The following is a 25214-nucleotide window of genomic DNA, read 5'->3' on the forward strand; positions in this document are numbered from 1 at the left end:
AAGCATCTACTGTAAAAACACAAATCAAAGATAATTTATTTGCCATGCTGCTTTCAAACACCTACTGTGACAATGCTAGTCAAAGGTCTTCTACATGGCAGGAGTGCTGTACTGTTTTTAAGGACCTACTGCAAAAGTGCTAGTCAAAGATCCTGCACTGCTGTTTTTAGTAATCAGCAGCAAAAATACTTGTCAAAGATCCTCTATACAATAGGAGTATCCTGCTGTTTTCAAGCACCATACTGCAAAAATGCAAGTTCAATATCTTCTACATAGCAGGAGTAGTCGACTGTTTTTAGGACCTACTGCAAAAGTGCTTGTCAAAGATCCTGCACTGCTGTTTTTAGAAATCAACTGCACAACCACTAGTCAAAGATCCTCTATACAACAGGACTGCTGTTTTCAAGCACCCACTGCAAAAACAGGAGTCCAAGATCTTCTACATGGCAGGAGTGCTTGAGTGTTTCAAGCACCTACTGCAAAAATTCTAGTCAAAGATCCTGCACTGCTGTTTTTAGGAATCAGCTGCAAAAATGTGATTTCGAGATCTTCTACACAGTAGGAGTGGTCAGCAGCTTTTTAGGACGTACTGAAAAACTACCAGTCAAATATCCTGCACTGCTGTTTTTAGGAATCAACTACAAAAACACTTGTCAAAGATCCACTATATAACAGGAGTCGTTAGCTGTTTTCAAGCACTGTACTGCAAAAATGCAAGTTGAAGATCTTCTACATATAGAGTTGGAGTAGTCAACTGTTTTTAGGACCTACTGCAAAAGTGCTTGTCAAAGATCCTGCACTGCTGTTTTTAGGAATCAACTACAAAAACACTTGTCAAAGATCCTCTATATAACAGGAGTCGTTAGCTGTTTTCAAGCACCATACTGCAAAAATGCAAGCTGAAGATCTTCTACATATAGAGTTGGAATAGTCAACTGTTTTTAGGACCTACTGCAAAATTGCTAGTCCAAGATCCTGCACTGCTGTTTTTAGGAATCAACTACAAAAACACTTGTCAAAGATCCACTACACAACAGGAGTCGTTTGATGTTTTCAAGCACCATACTGCAAAAACGCAAGTTGAAGATCTTCTACATGACAGGAGAAGTCGACTGTTTTTAGGACCTACTGCAAAATTGCTTGTCAAAGATCCTGCACTGCTGTTTTTAGGAATCAACTACAAAAACACTTGTCAAAGATCCACTACACAACAGGAGTCGTTTGATGTTTTCAAGCACCATACTGCAAAAACGCAAGTTGAAGATCTTCTACATAGCAGGAGTAGTCAACTGTTTTTAGGACCTAGTCTAAGATCATGTACTGCTGTTTTTGGGAATCAACTGTAAAAAAAAAACGCCACTCAGACATCCTCTCCATGGTAGAAATGCTGGACTGTTTTGAAGTACCTACTGCAAAAAAGCTTTTCAAAGATCCTCTATTTAACATGAATGCTGTGCTGTTTTTAATCTACTGTAGGAGCACCAGATCTTAGTTATTACATGCTTTGTTTTCTTCTGTAAAAAATGTCACAGATCGTCTATATAACAGGAGTGCTTGGATGTTGTTGGGATCGACATCAAAGATCCTTTTTCTGACAGGAGCGCCTATTGTAATGTCATGTCCAAACATATTATTATACAATGGTATATTTAGTCCTTTATGGTCCGGGGGGGGGGGCATATAGAGCACACATAAATTATGTACCTTCTATTCCTGACAGTATGAGTAAGAGCCTTACCAAAAATACATCTGAGGAAACGTAAAGAGGTTTAAAAAAAAAGTCTTGCAAATTCATGACCGCTCCACCACCTCCACCTCTGTTCCACCCCTTTCACCCCTCCCCGGTTGGCTCCGGCGTTTTTACGACGAGTGGTTGACGTCAGGAACCGCCTTTAAAAAAGATGCCGGACCTCGTAGACGCGCAGAGAGGCTCACTTTCACACCGGGACGCTCCACAGTGCGCGGATTACATGGCTGGAGAAGATGGAAAGAAGGTTGGCGATGTCTCGCATGAAGTGGGATGAAGCGGACGGGTCGAGGGTGGTCCTTTGAGGCAGACAGAAAGCCATGATGTGGAATTTGTGAAGAATGCGTGGAAAAAACGTGAATATTTACTTTTAAAAAAGGGACAAATTGAAGTCGCAGAGAAGGGAAGGTGCCACCAAGCTCCCCATGAATGGACCTCAGGATGTTCTCCGGCCGTGGTCTCAATTTCAGCTTCAACCTCAGCGACGACCCGGAGCTGCTGCTGGACCCCCCAGCCGAGGAGGAGGACGAGGGTCGCCTGTCGTCCACGGGCTTCGTGGTGCTGTCCGTGGTGCTGGGCTTCATCATGACCTTTGGGTTCCTCAACAACCTGGTGGTGTTGCTGCTCTTCTGCAAGTTCAAGAAGCTCCGCACGCCCGTCAACATGCTGCTGCTCAACATCAGCGTCAGCGACATGCTGGTGTGCGTCTTCGGCACCACGCTCAGCTTCGCCTCCAGCATCCGAGGACGGTGGCTGCTCGGCCGGAGCGGATGCAACTGGTACGGCTTCATCAACTCCTGCTTCGGTAAGACTCCCCGGCCGGTCGCTTCATTGGGTACACATCCAGTAAGGAAGACCTGTGTCTGATGTATATTGTCCTTCTGGTACCAAAATAACTTCAATAACATATTAGGAACTCCTAATATTTGCAGTTGTACTTCATTTCTACAATACTGTGCACTTGTGCAAAATACACTTAAAAAAGTAATAACAAATATCCACTTTATAAAGATCCTCTATATCATGAAGAGCTACCAACAGCAGCAACTGTAATATGAGGTACAAATTCCACCATTTAAAGCAGGGGTGGGCAAACTACGGCCCGGGGGCCACATGCGGGCCACCAAGTGTTGGAACCCGGCCCACCAAGTGTTTGAATCCGGACCGCCAGTTGCTTTCCAAGTATTTCAATTTTTAACATACAAACTGGCAACATGACTTGCAAGTCAGATGTCTTATTTAGTAAAAAATATATATATATAAAATTAAATGTCTGATGTTTAAAAGGGACATGAAAACATACAGCTGATAGTATAACACTTTTACAGATAAAATTAGACATTCAGTAATTAAAAAATCATTCATTCTCTACCACTTATCCTCACGAGGGTCGCGGGGGTGCTGGAGCCTATCCCAGCTGTCTTTGGGCGAGAGGCGGGGTACACCCTGGACTGGTGGCCAGCCAATCACAGGGCACATATAGACAAACAACCATTCACACTCACATTCATACCTATGGACAATTTGGAGTGGCCAATTAACCTAGCATGTTTTTGGAATGTGGGAGGAAACCGGAGTACCCGGAGAAAACCCACGCATGCACGGGGAGAACATGCAAACTCCACACAGAGATGGCCGAAGGTGGAATTGAACCCCGGTTTCCTAGCTGTGAGGTCTGCGCGCTAACCGCACGACCGCCGTGCAGCCCTTAATTCAAAATTCTAATCATAAAATAGTGTATGTGTGTGTGTGTTAAATATATGTTCTGGCCCCCCCCAGACAATTTTGTTAACTCAGTGCTGCCCACGGGTCAAAATATTTGCCCACCCCTGATCTAAAGAACCCAAATGAATGAAAAAAAACAGCAGAACATTCCTGTCACATAGAGGATCATCATCATACGACTATTTTTACAGTGGGTCCTTAAACACATCAGATCACTCCCGTATCATGGAACAGTAGGTGTCAGCTGCTTTGCCTGCAGGACCCAACATCACACCTTCATGGCAAGCGGTGGTCTTCTTTGACAGCGTGCTTTGAATAGCACAACAGAACGTATAGTTCATGTCATATAGAGTAGAGGTCTCCAACCGCCGGGCCGGGGACTGGTACCGGTCCATGTCGCATTTGCTAGCGGGCCGCACAGAAATATGAACGAGAATGCAGGGAAATATTTTCTTTCTTCTTTTTTTTTTTTTCAATAAAAGCCCCGTGGCATCTTCTGTATGTAACTGTAAACATGAGTTCTAAAAAATTCATGATTGCGTTGCATTTGTTATGTTGTGCATTATGGAAATCCCCATTGAAATAACAGGTAATGTTTTCCATGTGTTTGGTTGCTATGGTAGCGTCACAGTCGTCCGTCGCCGCATCGTACTTCACGAATTTCACGGCTTCACACTATCACAGTTTTTCAAAACACAATATTTAATAAATCGTATATCCTATATGTGCCCTGTGATTGGCTGGCCACCAGTCCAGGGTGTACCCCGCCTCTCGCTAGAAGTCAGCTGGGATAGGCTCCAGCATGCCCACGACCCTCGTGAGGATAAGCGGCATAGAAGATGGATGGATGCTTCGTTGTTGACGATGGCCTATTATTAGTCAGAAATATGTCCATTTAAGCAAATTTTACAATAATTTTTGTCTAAATGAACTAAACATGAACATAAATTTCTCTGATTCTATTCGGTATGTCTGGCAACATACCAGGAAAAGTGTACACTCCTTTTTTTTTCTTCAATTTTTTATTTTATTTTATTTCTTACAAGATTGAAACCTTTTTCTAAAAAAAAAAGCAAAAAAATTTTTTTCACACAATATATTTTTTACATTTTTATTCCCCTCAAAACGTTTTATCATAATTCCCCCAAACCTTTTTTGCAGTGTATTAAATATGACGTGAGATTAGATGATACTGTAAACAGCAAATATAATCGTAAGTAGAACCATTAAAATTCTATGTTACGTTCATTAAAAAGTGTTTTTCAATTAAAACAAGGTCATGATCGTGTGGAGATACTGTCCCTTTCTTTTTACCCTGATGGCTGACTGACAGGCGCACCATCTGGCTTAATGGAAATCAACAAGTGCGTTCTCGCAGCATGACGCCGAGACTGCTATTTTCAAAGACCTAATAAACAAATGATAATCTAAGGTCGTCGAGATAACAGGAAGACTCTCCTGCTTTGGGGAATCTACTGAAAAAGCGCCAGTCAATGATGTGTGAAAGGAGCCATCAGCTGTTTTTAAAGACCTAATGAAGAATGGGAGTCAAAGATCTTCGCTCTGGTGTTTTTGATGGCATACTGGAAAAACAGTGGTCAAAGTTCCTCCATATGACAACATTCCTCAGCTGTGTTTAAAAAAAACCTGAGTCAAAGATCGTCGTCCGGCTATTTTTAAGGACTCAATGCGAAAAAAAATGGTCAAAGATCCTTTATGTGACAGAATTGCTCAGCTGTTTTTAAGGGCTGACTGCAAAAACCTTGGTCAAAGATCCTCGTTCTTTTGTTTTTAAGGACCTACTGCAAAAACACAAGTCAAACATCGTCACACTGCTGTTTTTAAGGACCAACGAGAAAAAGCTGGTCAAAGATCCTCTATATGACAAAATTGCAAACCTTTTTTCAGGGCCCACTGCAAAAACACCAGTCAAAGATCCTCGTTCTGCTGTTTTTAAGGACCTACTGCAAAAACATAAGTCAAACATCGTCACTCTGCTGTTTTTAAGCACCAAATAGAAAAAAAAATGGTCAAAGACCCTCTATATGACAGAATTGCTCAGTTTTTTTTCAGGGCCTACTGCAAAAACGCTAGTCAAAGATCCTCATTCTGCTGTTTTTAAGGACCTACTGCAAATACATGAGTCAAAGATCATCACTGATGTTTTTAAGCACCAAATCCTCATCCAAGATCCTCAAAATGACAGAATTGCTCAGCTGTTTTTAAGGACCTACTGCAAAAACGTAAGTCAAACATCGTCACTCTGCTGTTTTTAAACACCAAAAAGAAAAAAATGGTCAAAGATCCTTTATATGATAGAATTGCTCAGCTTATTTTCAGGGCCTACTGCAAAAACGCTAGTCAAAGATCTACATTCTGCTGTTTTTAAGGACCTACTGCAAAAACATGAGTCAAAGATCGTCATCCGGCTATTTTGTAAGGACGGAATGGACGGGAAAAAATGGTCAAAGATCCTCTATATGACAGAATTGGAGAAAAGAAATATGCATAAAAACCCAGGAAGGCGGCAGACACTTTTTCCCATCACTGTGTATCGTGGAAGCTGTGGTCTCAAAAGAGGAGCAAACAAGTGAGGGACTTGATCGATTCTTCTGACATTTCATGTTCCTAAACAGGCTTTAGGGACACAAATTAGTGTTGGAGTATGATTGAAATGTCAGCTTTGTATAATAAGGAACCTTTAAATGTACCTCGGCGTCCATGTCATCAAAGGGTACAGACTTTGAGTATTGACGAATCAACAAAAGGTTAGACTGCAGCAAAGTTTTTCCATTTCTTGCAGTCCAAGTCCATTTAGTGTGCGTCTTATCATCGAGTACTTCACTTTCTGCTGTGTCCACTTTTTCATCAGACGCACAAAAATAAAAGGTCAGCGTTTGGAGGCTGGGAAAGTATGTCGGTGTTGTTGTGAGTCAAGAGTGGCCACAATTTGTTTTATTTGTATATTTTAACGTTTAAACAAAGTTATATTTCTGACCTTCAACTAGAAAAAGCATGCGTTTCTTTTTCAACATACGCTTGTCAAAGATCCTCTTTTGTTGTTGCTATGCTATTAATACATTGACATACAACGGAGATGCTATGCTGACCTACTTAAAATAGTCAAAAGTCAAAGATCCTACAACGACGGTCAAAGATCTTCAATATAATAGGAGCACTGTGCTGTTTTTTAAAAAAAGTATATCATACAACATGAGTCAAAGATCCTCTATATTACAGGAACACTGCTTTGTACCTACTGCAAAAACACTAGTCAAAGATCCTCCAGCCGTGCTGTTTTTAAGGACAAAAAAAATGCTAGTCAAAGATCCTCGACATGACAGGAGCGCTCTGTTTTTTCAAAGAAGTCTAGTCAAAACTCGTCTATTTGACAGGAATACTATGCTTTTGTTAAAAGTACAAATAGTACTAGATCATCTATTTGACAGGAATACTATGCTTTTATTAAAAGTACATATAGTACTAGATCATCTATTTGAGAGGAATACTATGCTTTTATTAAAAGTACGTCTAGTACTATGCTTTTATTAAAAGTACGTCTAGTACTATGCTTTTGTTAAAAGTACATATACGTAGTACTAGATCATCTATTTGACAGGAACACTATGCTTTTATTAAAAGTACGTATAGTACTAGATCATCTATTTGATATTTGACAGGAATACTATGCTTTTGTTAAAAGTACATATAGTACTAGATCATCTATTTGACAGGAACACTATGCTTTTATTAAAAGTACGTATAGTACTAGATCATCTATTTGATATTTGACAGGAATACTATGCTTTTGTTAAAAGTACATATAGTACTAGATCATTTATTTGACAGGAATACTATGCTATTGTTAAAAGTATGTATAGTACTAGATCATCTATTTGATATTTGACAGGAATACTATGCTATTGTTAAAAGTATGTATAGTACCAGATCATCTATTTGATATTTGACAGGAATACTATGCTTTTGTTAAAAGTACTTAAAGTACTAGATCATCTATTTGACAGGAACACTATGCGTTTATTAAAAGTACATAAAGTACTAGATCATCTATTTGATAGGAACACTATGCTTTTGTTAAAAGTACTTATAGTACTAGATTATCTTTTTTCTGACCTACACAAAAAAACTTGTCCAAGATGTGTCAGTCTGCTGTTTTTTAGGACCAACTGTAAAAATTCCAGCCAAAGATCCTCTATCAGTGGTGCGAGGCTGTTACTTTAAAAAAAATGTCAACGCCAGTCAAAGATCCTCTAAATGAACGGAGCACTCTGCTTTGTTGAAGAACTTACTGCAAAAATATACATGTTAAAGGTGCTAAAAAAAATAGTCAAAGATCCTCTATATGACAGGAGCAGTGCTGTTTTTCAGCATCTATTCTGAAACCACTGCCCCAGCCTCAGAGTCAAAAACGGCATCGTCTGATCGCCTTGCATCGGCCTCCATGAAACAGGAAATGACTTTGATGGTAGTGGGTCCCGTTCATCCTTGAACATTCTTGAACATCCTTGAACATTCTTGAACATTCTTGAACATTCCCAGGTATCGTGTCGCTGATTTCGCTGGTGATCCTCTCCTACGACCGCTACAGCACTCTGACCGTTTACAACAAGCGTGGTCCGGACTACCGGAAGCCGCTGTTGGCCGTGGGGGCGTCGTGGCTCTACTCCCTGTTCTGGACGGTCCCCCCGCTACTGGGTTGGAGCAGCTATGGGCAGGAAGGGGCGGGGACCAGCTGCTCCGTGTCGTGGACGGCCCGGACCGCCCAGTCCCACGCCTACATCATCTGTCTCTTCATCTTCTGCCTGGGGCTCCCCGTGCTGGTCATGATCTACTGCTACGGTCGGCTGCTCTGGGCCGTCAAACAGGTACGACATGTGCTAACCAATCTGGATTAGATCCAGATCACGTTGATGTTTTTCACTTCCTTGTTCTAAAACGTAAATAAGACTTGCGTGTTGCTTTAAATGTGTTCCCATGCTAGCGGAGCTGAGTGGTGGCCGAACAGGAAGTGATGTTGGGGGTTCAGAGTTGAGTTTTAGTTTGATGCTCTACTTAAAGTGGGAGGTTTTTTTCACCACTGCGCCATCTTGTGGATGTTGTTGGGCACTGCCCCTCCGTCTGAGATAGCATTGCAGCACATCTTGTCACCTTGGTGCGCCCACCGTAAACAACAAGTCCCTGCCTGGAGGATTGCGTTCTTTCACTCACTGGAAAGTGAAAGTGGGTAATCAGCTTTTCATGTAAGAACCAAGACGTAGCCTTCAATTGCAATTACCTGAGTGGATAGCATTAGCTAAGTGACTTTCAGTGACATTCAATTACACTTTCAAGTAATTAGCAAGCAATTCAGGTCATGAAAGGCTTCAAGTTTGCTTTAACACCTCATTTAAAAAAAATGGCATACAAATGCAAATAAAATCTCATTAAAAATCATGTCAAAGATCCGACAACGACGGTCAAAGATCTTCAATATAATAGGAGCACTGTGCTGTTTTTAAAAAAAATGTCAAACAACATGAGTCAAAGATCCTCTATATTACTATATTATTTAAAAAAAAAAAAAGGCATACAAATGCAAATAAAATCTCATTAAAAATCATGCCAAAGATCCGACAACGACGGTCAAAGATCTTCAATATAATAGGAGCGCTGTGCTGTTTTTAATTGTGCTATTAACAATTTTATCAAAAATGATTGATCATTTAAAATAATACAAAATTAAAATTTCATCTCATTAAAAAAAATAATGTAAAATGAATTAAAATACTAATTTAATTTTCTAAAATTAAAACAAATCTTTTTAAAATGATGCACTGTTATAGAAATAATAAATAAATATCCTGAAATATGTTAATAACTAAATAATGATCCTAAACAATTTCATAATTTGAAGTACAATGCATGTTTTAATTAAATTTTAATTTTTTTACATTAGGCACTATCATAAAACTACCTTTTTAACAATTACAACTGCTTAATCGTTATGTGTGATATTTTTATTCAATACTCGTGAGAATAAGCAGTAGAAAATAAATGAATAAATGAACAAATAAAATGATATGATATTATAACATCAGGAAGTATGACAGAATAATAAATGAATAAATCAGTCACCATTTTAGGAATGATAAACTCAAATTAAAAATGTTAATAATGTTAAAAAAATTAAAATTAAAATTAAAATTAAAATTAAAATTAAAATTAAAATTAAAATTAAAATTAAAATTAAAATTAAAATTAAAATTAAAATTGTCTGCTTGTTTTTAAGAAAAAACAAATTATTGACATAAGAAATAGTGTCAGTGTGTATTGAAATACGATGTATATTATGAAATAGTCATCCATCAGCATGATGCAGTACAAATTTCCAACTAAAACCTCAGTAATAAAGAAATCCTCCATCTCTCCACCAATAAAGACAATCTTTACCGCCAAACTAGCAAAGTGTGTACTTTAAAAGTCTCCCTAATCTTCAAGTATATAAGCAGATGATTGCCGGTATGCAGCAGCATGTTTCATAGCCATCCCCTCACGGCATCACAATCCCTCCTAAACTGCGTGAGCATCAAGAGGATTTAATCACATCAGTGCCCATCTGGCCGCCGCGGCTTATTCGGTTCTCATATTTGTTTCATACATGACTAAATCCATGCTACTTTATTCTCTTTTTCCTCTGGGAAAACAAAGGCGTTTGTCATCTGAAGTGGATATAGCCGCTTGTAATTATTCATTTAACTTGAGCACTTCCCAGGCATTCATAGGAATCCAAATAAGTAAGAATTCAATTCAACTATGCGACTATACCATAATTATTATGAGCACAATGATAGTAGTAATTTCATAAATAATTAATTCAATGACAATATGTCACTGTAAATGTCCACCTTATTACACGTCTCGATAGCAGTCATAATTGCTTGCATAGTATAATTACATTATGTAATTAATTATGAATGAGAGTAAAAAGTATGCATTAAATAAAAAAATGAGAAAAATACTATTAAAATACTATTTGTAATATAATAAAAAATGTATATACAATGTATTATGTAAAAATTTATAAAAAAAAATATTTTACTCAATAGAAAAATATACATTTTAATAATTACCCCAAAATTATTAAGTTTGGCCAATTGATATTTTTATAAGTTGGGCAATTAAAAAAAATATTAATATTTGTACATATATTTGTACATATTTTATTTAATAAATTATTATTACATTACACATTTTCAAATATTTTATTTTTCTAATGTTTTTTATATAATAATCATTTTTTTTAGTTTTTTTTAGTTAGTTTTTTAGTTGGATTAAATAAATTATTATATTACAAATAGCATTATTTGATTTTTCTTATTTAATATACATTTTTTAGTTGGGCAAATTCTTAAAGAAATATTAATATTTGTACATATATGTAATTTTACATATTTTATTTAACAAATAATTTTGAGATTATAAATATTATTTGATTTTTCTAATGTTTTTTTAATTTAATATTCATTTTTAGTTGGGCAAATTCTTAAAAAATATTAATTAAATATTAATTAAATATTAATATAAAATACATTTAATATTATTTAAAAATATTAATATTTGTACATATATGTAATTTTACATATTTTAATTAATTACTTATTATTATATTACAAATAGTATTTTACTTTTTCTAATGTTTTTTTATTTATTTATTTATTTATTTATTTTTTACCATTAGCAGGATCAAATAATTTTTTTTCATAACAACCGATAGACATTATGTGATTATATGAGTAATACAGTATAATGACATTTATCTAATTACAGTAATTATGAATGATAGTGGTGATGATTGGGGTGGACTATTATTGTAGCGCTTCACTCTGCAGCCAATCAGTGAGCCGACCGTAGGTATCTTGTACAGCTTGTTCCTTGTGATGACCGGCGACTTTCAATCCCCAGTGTATAATGGTTTGGGGGTGGGTGTGGGGGGGTGGGGGCACCTTGATTGGCGCCGCAACATTGAACATCACTTTTATGGCCTTCAAAGTAGCAGAGATGTTGAACGCTCGTTTTCAGCAGTAAGGATGTTTTATCCTTTTGTTTGTTTGGGAATGTTGCCGGCTAGGACACACAAAGGCGGGAACGTCATCACGACGTCAGTCAAAAGTTTGTCGTCTCAAGGACGCCGTTGTCATGATTATATATTTTTTTCTTTTTTGAGCCACAGGTGGGTAAGATCCGCAAGACTGCGGCCCGGAGGCGAGAGTACCACATACTGTTCATGGTCCTGACCACAGCCGCCTGCTACCTGCTGTGCTGGATGCCTTACGGCGTGGTGGCCATGATGGCCACGTTCGGGCCGCCCGACATCATCAGTCCCGTGGCCAGCGTGGTGCCGTCGCTGCTGGCGAAGAGCAGCACCGTCATCAACCCGCTCATCTACATTCTCATGAACAAACAGGTCAGTGGGAGCCCAGGGGAACAGGACATGTACAACATTTATTTACATGGTTAAAAAAAGGGGGGGGAGGGCGGGAGTCATACAAATTGCAACACTGATTCAAGTGTAAGAACGTGTTAGGTGGTGCTTCGGTTCTTCTTCTGCGTGAACGTGCAGCATCGAAACAGAAGAACCTTCCAAGAGTCTCTGGATGTCACCAGTGGTCGTATAAAAAAGGAAGTAACAACACCGACCTTCCCGACATTAAACTCACAGAGGGAATTTAAAAAGGTTAAATTGCACTTCAAAAGGAGTTACTAAGAGCCGCCCGCAGCTTGTCTACGTCTGCCATGCACCTAAGGACAACAAAAAAAATAATATTACAATATTCATGACGTGAATATGGCGTTTATTTGCAGCGCACTCAGTCTAAGGCTGCGTTCACAATCGTGGTTCCGTATTCTGGATTTTAGAAAAGATACTTGGTTGTGTTTGGCTTGGCATTCACACAGGTATTTTCATCATGGGACTAATGAACACAGGCATAAAGTAGGTAGATTTCACCAAAAGCTTATAAAACATACTTCTAAAGAGAATTGTTGAATTTATTACATGACATAACTCAAATATTCCAACCAAATTACCATTTGCTTGGTTTAATACAGGGGTTATTTTTTGTATCCTGCTATGTTCACCATTTTAGATTTCACCAAAAGCTTATAAAATATACTTCTAAAGAGAATTCCTGAATTTATTACATGACATAACTCAAATATTCCAACCGAAATACCATTTGCCGGGTTGAATACAGAGGTTATTTTTTGTATCCTTCTATGTTCACCATTTTAGATTTCTCCAAAAGCTTATAAAATATACTTCTAAAGAGAATTCTTGAATTTATTGCATGGCTTAACTCAAATATTCCAACCAAAATACCATTTGCCGGGTTGAATACAGAGGTTATTTTTTTGGATCCTGCTATGTTCACCATTTTAGATTTCACCAAAAGTTCATAAAATATACTTCTAAAGAGAATTGTTTAATTTATTACATGGCTTAACTCAAATATTCCCACCAAAATACAATTTGCCGGGTTTAATACAGAGGTTATTTTTTGTATCATGCTATGTTCACCATTTTAGATTTCACCAAAAGCTTATAAAATATACTTCTAAAGAGAATTGTTGAATTTATTACATGGCTTAACTCAAATATTCCCACCAAAATACAATTTGCCGGGTTTAATACAGAGGTTATTTTTTGTATCCTGCTATGTTCACCATTTTAGATTTCACCAAAAGCTTATAAAATATACTTCTAAAGAGAATTCTTGAAGAGAATTTATTACATGGCATAACTGAAATATTCCAACCGAAATGCCATCTATTCAGTTGAGTTATTTTTATATTCTGCGACGTTTACCAGTTTAGATTTCACCAAAAGCTTCTAAAATATCTTTTTTCAAGTTTGTTTGACTTATGTGACGTTATTCAAATTTTCCAAACAAAATCCCATCGGCTTGGTTGAATACAGGTTATTTTTTTGTATTCTGCTATGTTTACCATCTTACATTTCACCAAAACGCTTATAAAATATATTTCTTGAATTGATTAGGTGATGTTATTGAAATATCCCAAAGGAAAATGCCATCTGCTGGGTTGACATTTTGACGGAACCAAACATGACAAGTGTGAACGCACCCTGTGACTCCTATTTGCCTGATCCCGGTTGTCATGTAACCTTTTATTTACAGTATCGCCATGGGTCGTCTCTTTTCTTGTTTAGTTTTCTACCTTTAATCCCTCACAGTCACATATTCTTACAGCAAGCTCAAAATCTGTTTATTTTTTTTTTTTTAGTTTAGTTATTTTTATTTTTTTAAAAAAGCTGAATTTTCCCTCGGCTTCTGAAGTCACTCAAGTTGTGATTTTAAAAAAAATTAAAAAGTGACTTCTGCGTCATAGCATCCAAACACTTTCTGAGCCAGGAGTCAAGAATTCTAGCTACTATGCACAAGAAACCAAACCACTTTTTTTGCTAGTTATAAACCAATGAGGCTACGTCTCATCAATATATAAAAAAAAAAGTATTACGGCCACACTGAAAAGTGATATTTTTTCAATAATAATTATTCTAGAGAAAGTGCAAAAGTCATTCTCTTACACGAATAATTTCTGTTTTTATTGCAATCTTATGATAAGGAATAAAGGCGTATTTCTTTGAAGAAAAAAATTAATAATCTCATGAAAATAAGGTTGGTCATTTTCAGAAAAAAAAAAACGATTTTTTTTCCCAAAAAAACTATAGAACATTTTTTTTAAAGTCAAATCAAGTGCTATTTTTCTTTTTTTTTTTTTTTAAAGTTGCTTTTTCCTTAGAGGGGAAAAGCCGGAATGTGACGGGCTAATGATCAGACACCACTTTTTGTCCTTAAAAAAAAAAAAGATAATTTTTTTCCCCAAAAAACAATGTGTTTTTTTTTTTTATTAAGTCAAATCAAGTGCTATTTTTTATTTTATTTTTTTTAAGTTGCTTTTTCCTTAGAGGGGAAAAGTCGGAATGTGACGAGCTAATGATCAGATATCACTTTTTCTCCTTAAAATTGGACTTTTTTCCCTTTTCAGTGATTCCCTTATACTCCTTTGTATCGCAATGATACCGTTTTAATGTCTGCAGTTATATTAGACCGGAACACGGATAGGCATTTGATCATTTGATCAACTTTAGAGTTGGTCAAAGACATTCGGCCATGTAAACTCGGACTTTGCAATACAAAGAACCACAGAACAGGATTTTATCCATCCAGCTCAATCTGCTCAAAAAAGGGCAGTGAAATAAATATTGTCACGAGCCCACACCGTATTTCCTCATATAGCGGCCTCGAATAAATAAATGATGTCAAACTGGTCAAACTGGAATTCATCAACACAAATAAAATGGTATGGCACAGGTTTTTTTTAAGAGACTATTTACATGTCCCGGTGGGGGCTGCTGTTTTGAGTAGCAAGGCAGTCGCCACCCCAAGGACTGAAATATCAAGACAAGGCATCAGTTAGACCGGGGTCACTATTTGAGGAAATACCGTCCTGTCATCAGTATTTCTGCTACTTACAGTACGTAACACTCGACTCACTGGAACCAAACCACCACCGTTGGCTCCAAAACACTTCATCACAATAACACGCATCGTTTCTTCAAAACACGGCGGTGTGAAAAAAAGAAAGTCAATGAAATCTCCTCAAGGGAAAAGATATTGGAGTATTACTGCTACACATTCCAGGGGGATGATGGGGCTCCGGAACAATATTGGAGGATTCTCTCACGGAAATAAACCAGTAAACCCTTCTCCGCCTTATGCGACTGTAATGTACTTTGGCGCTAAAACACGCAGTCGCTAAAAGTTACATTCGGTTATGAGCGACGGGAGAGAGATTGGTACTGCAGTCCAGCCACAGTTTGTATAAAGAATGGGTGTGAACCCACCCAAGGAGACCGGACACTGGTTCACCACACTACCCTACTGAGCTAGCTGTCTGCTCCCCTAACCTACGTACCTTACCCTACGTTAAATACCCACGACGATCACGCCCTACCTTACCCAAAATACCAACATATGTACCTCCCTACCTACCTACTGCCCACTTACATACTTACCTAGCTGTCTGCTCCCCTACCCTACGTACCTTACCCTACGTTAAATACCCATGACCATCATACCCTACCTTACCCAAAATACCAACATACCTCCTTACCTACCTACCGCCCACTTACCTACTTACCTACTTACCTAGCTGTCTGCTCCCCTACTCTACGTACCTTACCCTACGTTAAATACCCATGACCATCATACCCTACCTTACCCAAAATACCAACATACCTCCTTACCTACCTACCGCCCACTTACCTAGCTGTCTGCTCCCCTACTCTACGTACCTTACCCTACGTTAAATACCCATGACGATCACACCCAACCTTACCCAAAATACCAACATACCTCCCTCCCTACCTACCGCCCACTTACCTACTTACCTAGCTGTCTGCTCCCCTACCCTAGGTACCTTACCCTACGCTACCTAACCATGACGATCATACCCTACCTTACCCAAAATACCAACATACCTCCCTCCCTACCTACTTACCTAGCTGTCTGCTCCCCTACCCTACGTACCTTACCCTACGCTACCTAACCATGATGATCATACCCTACCTTACGCAAAATACCTCCCTCCCTACCGCCTACTTACCTACTTACCTAGCTGTCTGCTCCCCTACCCTACGTACCTTACCCTACGTTAGATACCCATGACATTCATACCCTACCTTACCCAAAATACCAACATACCTCCCTCCCTACCAACCGATCCATGACTTCCATACCTTACACTATTCCTAGCCTATTTACCACCTAGTACAACTACATCTTATTAGTCTAATCACCAAATGTCGGCCATGATGTTCGTATAGTGATCGTCGTATTGCGTATTTTCCGAATGCCATCCATCCACGCAGTTTGAACACACAACCCAACCCCAACACAAATAGAAAAACTTTACTTTTATTGTGTCTTGTCCTTTCATAGTATTTTTTTTACTCACATTCAGAAAAAAAACAACCTTACCAGTTACCAGCAGAGCTTTTCAAGTACAAAGTCTCCCCAAGATGTTACGTATTGGCCGTGACTGGGGAGAACCGTTTTATTTAGCTTGTGCCGCCCTGATGGTGACGCTCAACGACAACAGTAGTACAAACAACAGCAATACATGGCCGGCGCTGGTCAAATATGGCTGGAAGATTGGGGAACCTGCCTACGCTAACCCTACCATCCGTACCGAGCCTACCCCAACCGTTGGACGGGAGGATCGGACTTGCAGGATTCACACACGGAGCGTCTTCATTAAGCCGATGTAACCAAAGGAAGCACGCCAGGCGAATAACAAAGAGCTGGTGCAAAGCACTGGGGGGGGGGGGGGGGGGGGGGGGGGGGGGCAGAGCTGTTTAAGACCCCTTTGGCGTGGACGGCTTCAGAGTAGAAAAACAGTAAGACCACCGCCAGTCATTGAAAATTCCCGTAAAAAAAAAAAAAACTGCGGCTGAGCTAGTCAGCTCCGCAGCGAACATGGCTCAGCTAAAGCAGAGATAAGATTCGTCTTTGTCAGAGACTTCCTGGCAAAGACCATTTTGATGGAAACACCCCCCCCCCCAAAAAAAGCCCACTGTGACGACACCCCTCCCAACCTGAACGGATTAGGGTTTTTTTCCCCCATTAGTCCATCCGTCTCCGGTGGCTTTATTGCACTGCGCCCCAGCCCCAGAGCGACCCCCCGTCCCCCCCAAAAAAGGTGACCTCAAGAGTCATCTCCCGTGCGGGTTCAAATGTCACAGTCCACGGTACGGAACCCGGGAAGTGTGACCCGCCCCTTTTTGCGGAGGTCGTTCTCGGTGCCGGTGTTAATCCGTTGAACGAGGCTCTTCTCGTACAAAAGCGGGTGGTAGGCGCCCAGCGTGCACGCCATGTCGAAGTAGCGTTCGTGGTAATGGCACAGGTCCGTCTTCCTCATGGAGGGGATGTACTCGTACACGTGGACCTGCTCGCACAGCGCCATCATCAGGAGGATGCCTGCCAAGACAGAAACACACAAATTAGGGGTTGAAATGTCTCTTTTAACGTCACCAAAGGGGGGGTCGTGTGCAAAAGTGGGGACAATCACAACACACGCATGTGGCCTGCACCAATTTTCAAACCCACAGACGGCACAAAAAGGAAGAAAATTGGTTTGGAAATTATTTTGTGCATGCACGCAGGAGAACCTTGCACGCTGAGCAAGGCAGCGGAGGAGTGCGTGTGTTGCAGGTTTAAAAGTACATTGTGTACATTGGTCGCCGACATTAATTAATGTGCCTTGCCTTGCGGCCACGGCGGGCGGCTTCTCCAGTATGCTAATCTTGCAATGGAAGTGAGTGGGCTGCATTAGCATCAGTACAACATACAACATGTACGTACTACGTCGGGATGTACTACCGCTTAAAGGGGAAGTGCACTTTTTGGGGGGAATTTTGCCCATTATTTACATAATTGCAGTATCTTGCTGTATTTTGATGATTTAAAACACTTCTTTTCCAGCCGCATTCATACACAAACTTATGCTAGTTCCTAGCAACAACACGTACAATGTCCGTTCTCCTTGGGATGGCTATATGTTCACCCCCCCCCCCCCCACACCTCCAAAGAGTGAGCGGTAAAATACATATTTAACGTTTCGTGTGAGAGGCACAAAGAGGTGATGATGCAACTCCACAATAGAAAAGACCATGTTTGGTGCGGTTTTTAGCCCCCCCAAAAAAACAGTGATGGGAATATTCATTCATTCATTTTCTACCGCTTATCCCCACAAGCTGTTTTCGAGCGGACTGGTGGCCAGCCAATCACAGGGCACATATAGACAAACAACCATTCACACTCACATTCATACCTATGGACAATTTGGAGCGACCAATTAACCTAGCATGTTTTCGGACATGCAAACTCCACACAGACATGGCCGAAGGTGGGATTGAACTCGGGTCTCCTAGCTGTGAGGTCTGCACGCTAACCACTCGTCCACCGTGCAGCCCCAGTGATGGGAATAACGATGTTTAAATAAACGGCGTTAATAACTTTTTCAGAGAACTTGGGTGGGCGGGTGTTTAGAGTACATAGTTACTTTTACTGGTAACTACGTAGTTACTTTTGTAGTGCCGTAAATCAGTCAATTGCTTTTTTGGAGAAGTAACTTGTAACTAGAACTAATTACTTTTTTAAAGTAACGTGGCAAACACGGCCCAAAAAACAGACAAGGTGGCAGAAGTTCATTTTATAAGAACTCGGCCTTTATCTTTGTAAATACATAAATGGTCGTTTTCATGTAAAATAATTGTCTGAGTCGTTTATGTTGTGGCATCGTTGTTTAGACATTTTGGCAAAACGATTTGTGTCCAATTTATGCTTGAAATTCACCAAAAGTTGCTTTTATGCCTTTTTTGTTGGGAACTGATATTTTCCTGAAACTTACCTATGTTGTACTGCTGATTGAAAAATGTCTGGGACTGAATGAGTTAATATATTTTTAGAGAGGGATTACTATATGTTTTCGCTCTTTTTCCTCGTGGCATTATGATTTTATATTGGCGACATAACAATTAACATAACGAACTGAATAAGGCGATGAGCTCGTCCATATGATTGTACCCTTGGTGGTGTTGGCTATCGGCTAGTAAAACAAGGACAATAGATATCTTTTCTACGAGCGGTCATGTTGATTTGAAGCCACTGATTGTCGCCGCTTTAAGATGGCGCCCTCTAAATTGCAGCAGCGGGGTGGAGGAGGCGTCTCGGGCTGATAAGCGGCTCATGAAATCAGAGCTGACCTGGATGGTTTTTCCGCTCCCGGGTCGGCTGTGCGTTGTTTCATTGATTTGGAGGCCATTTTTCCATCTGCTCAAATGTTGTCGCCACGTGAAAAATAGTTCTGGCCACCATGTCCGTATGCGCCCTGCTGGCGGGGAGATGCTCCCATTATCTGTGATTAGCGAACACGTAATAACCTTTTATGGGCTGGTGCGGCTTTGTCCTCCCTGTTGGATCTCTAGAAAGGTTACCGTGGGGAAGAGTTGCTATGCTAAATGGCTAATCCGTACACAACACATTGTGGTAACAATTATAATGTATCTCATCTATTATTGTTATTATTATTACATGATATTTGTTCATCAAAGCAGTACACTATTCAACAAATACTACAATAGAACATCAGTTCCTCAGTAACTACTCATTAGTTCCTCGGTAGAACTCTAAATTGATATGTCTACTTCCTCAGTAACCACTCTACTTATAAGTTTGTGATTAGTTCCTTGGTAACTCCTCTAAATGGATGTGCCCAGTACCTCGGTAACTACTCTACTCAGTTCTTCATTAGTTCGTCAGTAACTACTCCAAATTGATGTCCCTAGTTCTTCAGTAACTACTCTACTCATTAGTTCCTCTGTAACTACTCTAAATTGATATGCCTACTTCCTCAGTAACCACTCTACTTATAAGTTTGTCATTAGTGCCTCTGTAACTACTCTAAATTGGTGTGCCTAGTTCCCCAGTAACTACTCATTAGTTCCTCAGCAACTACTCTAAATTGATGTGACCAGTACCTCGGTAACTACTCTACTCAGTTCTTCATTAGTTCGTCAGTAACTACTCCAAATTGATGTCCCGTGTTCCTCAGCAACTACTCTACTCATTAGTTCCTCATTAGTTCCTCATCAGTTCCTCGGTAACTACTTTAAATTGATGTCCCTGGTTCCTCCGTAACTACTCTACTCATTAGTTCCCCGGTAGCTACTCTAAATTGATATGTCTACTTCCTCAGTAACCACTCTACTTATAGGTTTGTCATTAGTTCCTCTGTAACTACTCTAAATTGATGTGCCCAGTACCTCAGTCTCCACTCTACTCTGTTCTTCATTAGTTCATTAGTAACTACTCTACATTTATGTGCCCAGTACCTCAGTCACTACTCTACTCAGTTCATTAGTAACTACTCTAAATGTATATGCCCAGTACCTCAGTCATTACTCTACTCAGTTCTTCATTAGTTCCCCAGTAACTACTCTAAATTGATGTGGAAAAAAGCCTGTTGTTGCGGTGATCAAATCTGGTGCTTGTGTGTCTCACCCAACATTAGTGACACCTAGTGACCAATGTAAAAAACGTCTTTCCATGCCTTAGATTTCTGGTTCATCTGGTGCTTGAAAATGTTTCATTACGGCATTTTTTTATATTTAAAATCAAAACAACATGATTTATTAATTCAGATATTTTTGTGTAAAAGTGAAGCTGCTAAATTTGTGGGGGGGGACGACGGCATAACAAAAATGAAGTAGAAAAACGATACATTTTGTCCTGATTTTGTGGGGAGAAAAAAAATGTGACAAGCACAAAAAGTCCAATGTTCAAGACCAAAAAGACCTCATTTCATATGAAGACATTTTAAAGAAAAAAAAACACTTTATGTGACAGAATACTATAATACTATATGTTTTTTAATTTTATGACAATCAAACTAATATTCCCACATTTGCTAATCATGTTAGATAGCCGACCATAGTATCAAAAACATCTTGGAATTTCCCACAAAAAAAAATGATAGTGGGTCTTAGTGTGTTTTTCCTATGTGAGAAATGCAGTAGAGTAGTACACGTATAGTACTTCATTCCCACTGAGTGCCATTCAGCAGCTCGGAATGGCATCCATCTTATCCTGCGTGATATACAATGAGACGTTATACGCCTCAGGTGTGGGTTTCCAGGAAACGCTTCCGATGAACCTCTCAGACGTTACAAGGTCAGGTGTTAGCACAAAGGCACTTAGAGCATCTGTGCAAGAGGTCATTAGGAGGCTATCCGTGCCCCCACCCCCCACGCTCCCCCGCCGCCGCCGCCATCAAAGTGCATTAAAGCATGATTTCCACTCCATCACACCCACCCTTTGACACGCAGCCGGCTCCTAGCGCATGCGAACACGGTCCGCTGCGGTGCATTAACACGTAGTCCCTTCCTGTCCGTTTAGTTCTACAAGTGTTTCCTCATCCTCTTCCACTGCGACCATTGGTCGGCGCAGCACGGCAACACCTCCATGCCCTCCAAGACCACCGCCATCCAGCTCCACCGCAGGGTGTCCAGCAACATGGTGGCCTGCGCCGCACACGTCTCCGCCGATCCCGTCAAACCGTGCTTCACGCCGGACGAAAAGCTAACCACGCCGCCCGAGGCGATGACCTGAGCTGGGATACCTCATGGACCGCGCAGCGGAAGCATACGGAGTGGCGCCACTGGGGAAGTTGTACTACATGAGTATTACATGTGAGCTTTGTGTTTGTACGGAGGCCATTTTATTGGTGTCTTTTTTTTTTTAGCTTTATTTGGGCTTCATGTGCTAAATACTGAAAAAGAAACGCTCGATATTCACAACATGGTCTCATGTACGGACTTTTCACTTCCTGGTTGCTGAAGAGCATGGATTTCACCGGGCCGACTTCTTGGAAAATGCACTTCTGCCACCCTGGGGGGTCATTTATGCGGTTTAAACCGTGCAAAAAAAAACAAAAAACGTAAAGCCGTTGAACAAGTTTACTTTAAACATACGTACCATCAGTAGCCACGTTTACATGGACCCAAATATTCCAATTGAATTCGGTTTATTTGCTCAAATGGAAAGAATGTAACCTTTGTATACACCTCATTCCCAAAGAAAAGTGCCCATTCCAATGAATATATAATGGGATTCACAGTGGTGGAATATTCCTTTCCCCAATCCGATTGAGGTATCTTGTTCCCGCTCAAACGGAAAGTTGTCAGACTACGTTCTTCTTCCTGGTGTTACTTTACTTTTCATAGTTACTAAATTCCAAACCTGGACGAAGGAAAAACTGGCAATACGGAGTTATTCCAACAAGTGAAAGAAAAACTCGAGGAAGTCGGTATCGCGTGATGTTGGTGTTTACGTTTTACTGGGCATGCCCCATTGACTATTCTGGCTGATTATAGCGGCGCATGTAGACAAGAGATTGGAATATTCCTTTTCATGGATACCATTGCTTTCCCAACAAGTGAAAGAAAAACTCGAGGAAGTCGGTATCACGTGATGTTGATGTTTATGTTTTACTGGGCATGCCCCATTGACTATTCTGTTGGATTATAGTGGCGCATGTAGACAAGAGATTGGAATATTCCTTTCCAGTGGATACCATTGCTTTCCCAACAAGTGAAAGAAAAACTCAAGGAAGTCGGTATCACGTGATGTTGATGTTTATGTTTTACTGGGCATGCCCCATTGACTATTCTGTTGGATTATAGCGGCGCATGGAGACAAGAGATTGGAATATTCCTTTCTAGTGGATACCATTGCTTTCCCAACAAGTGAAAGAAAAACTCGAGGAAGTCGGTATCACGTGATGTTGGTGTTTACGTTTTACTGGGCATGCCCCATTGCCTATTCTGGTTGATTATAGCGGCGTATGTTGACAAGAGATTGGAATATTCCTTTCCATGGATACCATTGCTTTCCCAACAAGTGAAAGAAAAACTCGGGGAAGTCGTTATCACGTGATGTTGGTGTTTACGTTTTACTGGGCATGCCCCATTGACTATTCTGGTTGATTATAGCGGCGTATGTTGACAAGAGATTGGAATATTCCTTTCCATGGATACCATTGCTTTCCCAACAAGTGAAAGAAAAACTCAAGGAAGTTGGTATCACGTGATGTTGATGTTTACGTTTTACTGGGCATGCCCCATTGACTATTCTGTTGGAATGTAGCGGGGCATGTTGACAAGAGATTGAATATTCCTTTCCATGGATACCATTGTTTTCCCAACAAGTGAAAGAAAAACTCGAGGAAGTCGGTATCACGTGATGTTGATGTTTACGTTTTACTGGGCATGCCCCATTGACTATTCTGGTTGATCATAGCGTATAGCGCATGGAGACACGAGATTGGAATATTCCTTTCCATGGATACCATTGTTTTCGGAAAGGTCATTGGGAAAGATTCCATTCGGAAAGAGAAAAACTCCTCATGTGAACGTGGCTACTGTGTTTGCTAACAAGCATGGCTACCATAACAAGATGGCGAGAGGCGGACTTGAGTGGGGAAACAAAGCCGTGCTCAACTGTGTGAGTGAAGTGAATGGGCGTCATTAAGAAGTCGTGGGGGTGTCCTGGTGTTCCTTTGTTTGATGCCCCCCCCTCCCTACGTTCCCCCAAAAACAAATAGAACAACCGCAGCGAGTGGCATCGCTTTTACCTTCCACGGTACGGTGGCGTTTATTGTCATGTTTTCTTTGCTGGAAATGATGCATTCACTTGTGAAAGTCTTTGTTTTGATCCTTTCCCAGCACCGTGAAGGCAACACGTTGAATACCAAACACCTGAACTGAGCTTGTTCGCCCACAGTTGGCACCAATAAAAATGCATGTTTTGTCACCAGAGGACTACAATCCTTTCTCCCGCCCAACAATCATCTTTCCTAGTCAATTACAATTACAATTACGTCAATTACACAGCAGTCGGCTTCCCCGTATCCCACTGGTTACCGTGGTCGTGCGGTCAGTGGGGGCTGAGCCTCGCCCGTCCTCTTATTATCCTTTTACATAAGCAACCTCAATTCACATTCAAAACCTCAGTGCCTCGCCAGCCTGATGGTTCATATTCATCTTTTAAGGCATGGATATTATTCTATAGGTCATAAATATTGACCAGGTAAGCATGAAATAGGCCATAAATACAGGATAAATATAACGTCAATAAAACATAACTATATAATGAATGTGTTTTAAATATGCCGTAAATATAGAATAAATATAACCTAAATAAAACATAGCTACGATTAATGTGTTTTATATTTATGCCATAAATATGGCATAAAACATAACAATGATGAAATGTGTTTTTAATGTGCCATAAGTACATGATATATTTAACTTAAAACATAACTATTGGGATAAATATGGCAAAAATATAGGACAAATATAACGTAAATATGCCAAGAATATAAAGGTAAATTATCTTAAAGATAATTAAATAACTGAAGGATAAATGTCTTAAAATATGGCATAAATATCATTCCTTAAATATGGCATATAAATATATATATATACATAACTTAGCATAATAAATATAGAAAAATATGCCAGAAATGCAGGACAAATTAGCCTTAAATACGGCCTAATAAAGGATAATATATAACTTCAATAACTACCATGTCTTAAATTTGCCATAAATAAATATAGGTGACATATAACTCAAATATAATAAAATATATTATAATAATAAATATTATAAATACATATAAATAATATGTAATAAATATGATAAATGCAGGATAAATATTCCTTAGATGGGCTTTAAATATGGCATAAATATAGGATCAATATAACTATACGATAATTTGATAAATGTCTTTAATATACCATACATATCGAATAACAAAAATACAGCCATAAAATATTCCATAACTATAACTACAATATCGCATAACTAGAGGTTACATATACCATAAATATAGGGTCAATCTAACTTAAATATAGCGTAATACATATAAAATAATATCGAATAATAATAATAATAATAATAATAATAATGGAAACAGGATGGATATTCCTTGAATACGGAAAACGCATCGGATAAAATTGGCATAATTGTGCGCGACTGTAGCACACATAAAACAATCATATTCATAATCATAATGCATGTACCATGATACATACGTACAA

General features: G+C 39.4%; 2 protein-coding genes across 4 annotated transcripts in view; one reads left to right on the forward strand and one right to left on the reverse strand.

Annotated features, from left to right (window-relative positions):
* Positions 1 to 1881: 1881 nt before the first annotated feature.
* On the forward strand, positions 1882 to 24217 carry tmtops2b (teleost multiple tissue opsin 2b). Of its 3 annotated transcripts, none has more exons than XM_058081978.1 (4): positions 1882 to 2552; positions 8033 to 8358; positions 11697 to 11936; positions 21511 to 24217. In XM_058081978.1, exons 1-4 carry the CDS (start codon positions 2177 to 2179, stop codon positions 21721 to 21723), a joined length of 1155 nt encoding a protein of 384 aa, XP_057937961.1. In that variant the 5' UTR covers positions 1882 to 2176; the 3' UTR covers positions 21724 to 24217. The 3 variants fall into 3 exon arrangements, with proteins under 3 accessions (XP_057937961.1, XP_057937962.1, XP_057937963.1); XM_058081979.1 differs by having other exon boundaries at positions 11703 to 11936; XM_058081980.1 differs by having other exon boundaries at positions 8082 to 8358.
* Positions 16920 to 25214, reverse strand: part of st6gal2a (ST6 beta-galactosamide alpha-2,6-sialyltranferase 2a) — a 38046-nt gene continuing 29751 nt past the window's right edge. The window contains exon 7 of the mRNA XM_058081930.1: positions 16920 to 17532. Within this exon, the coding sequence (XP_057937913.1) occupies positions 17285 to 17532 (248 nt within the window). The 3' untranslated portion in view covers positions 16920 to 17284. The remainder of the gene's footprint in view (positions 17533 to 25214) is intronic.

This window comes from Doryrhamphus excisus, chromosome 9 (genome assembly GCF_030265055.1).
Source record: "Doryrhamphus excisus isolate RoL2022-K1 chromosome 9, RoL_Dexc_1.0, whole genome shotgun sequence".
In the NCBI taxonomy this organism is placed as follows: domain Eukaryota; kingdom Metazoa; phylum Chordata; class Actinopteri; order Syngnathiformes; family Syngnathidae; genus Doryrhamphus; species Doryrhamphus excisus.

What these genes read in the sequence shown, in the direction of transcription:
- tmtops2b (XM_058081978.1), top strand. Translation starts at nt 2,177, where the DNA reads ATGGACCTCAGGATGTTCTCCGGCCGTGGTCTCAATTTCAGCTTCAAC. An exon ending in CTTCATCAACTCCTGCTTCG is followed by an intron (nt 2,553 to 8,032) that starts GTAAGACTCCCC and finishes GAACATTCCCAG; the next exon opens with GTATCGTGTCGCTGATTTCG. An exon ending in TGCTCTGGGCCGTCAAACAG is followed by an intron (nt 8,359 to 11,696) that starts GTACGACATGTG and finishes TTCTTTTTTGAG; the next exon opens with CCACAGGTGGGTAAGATCCG.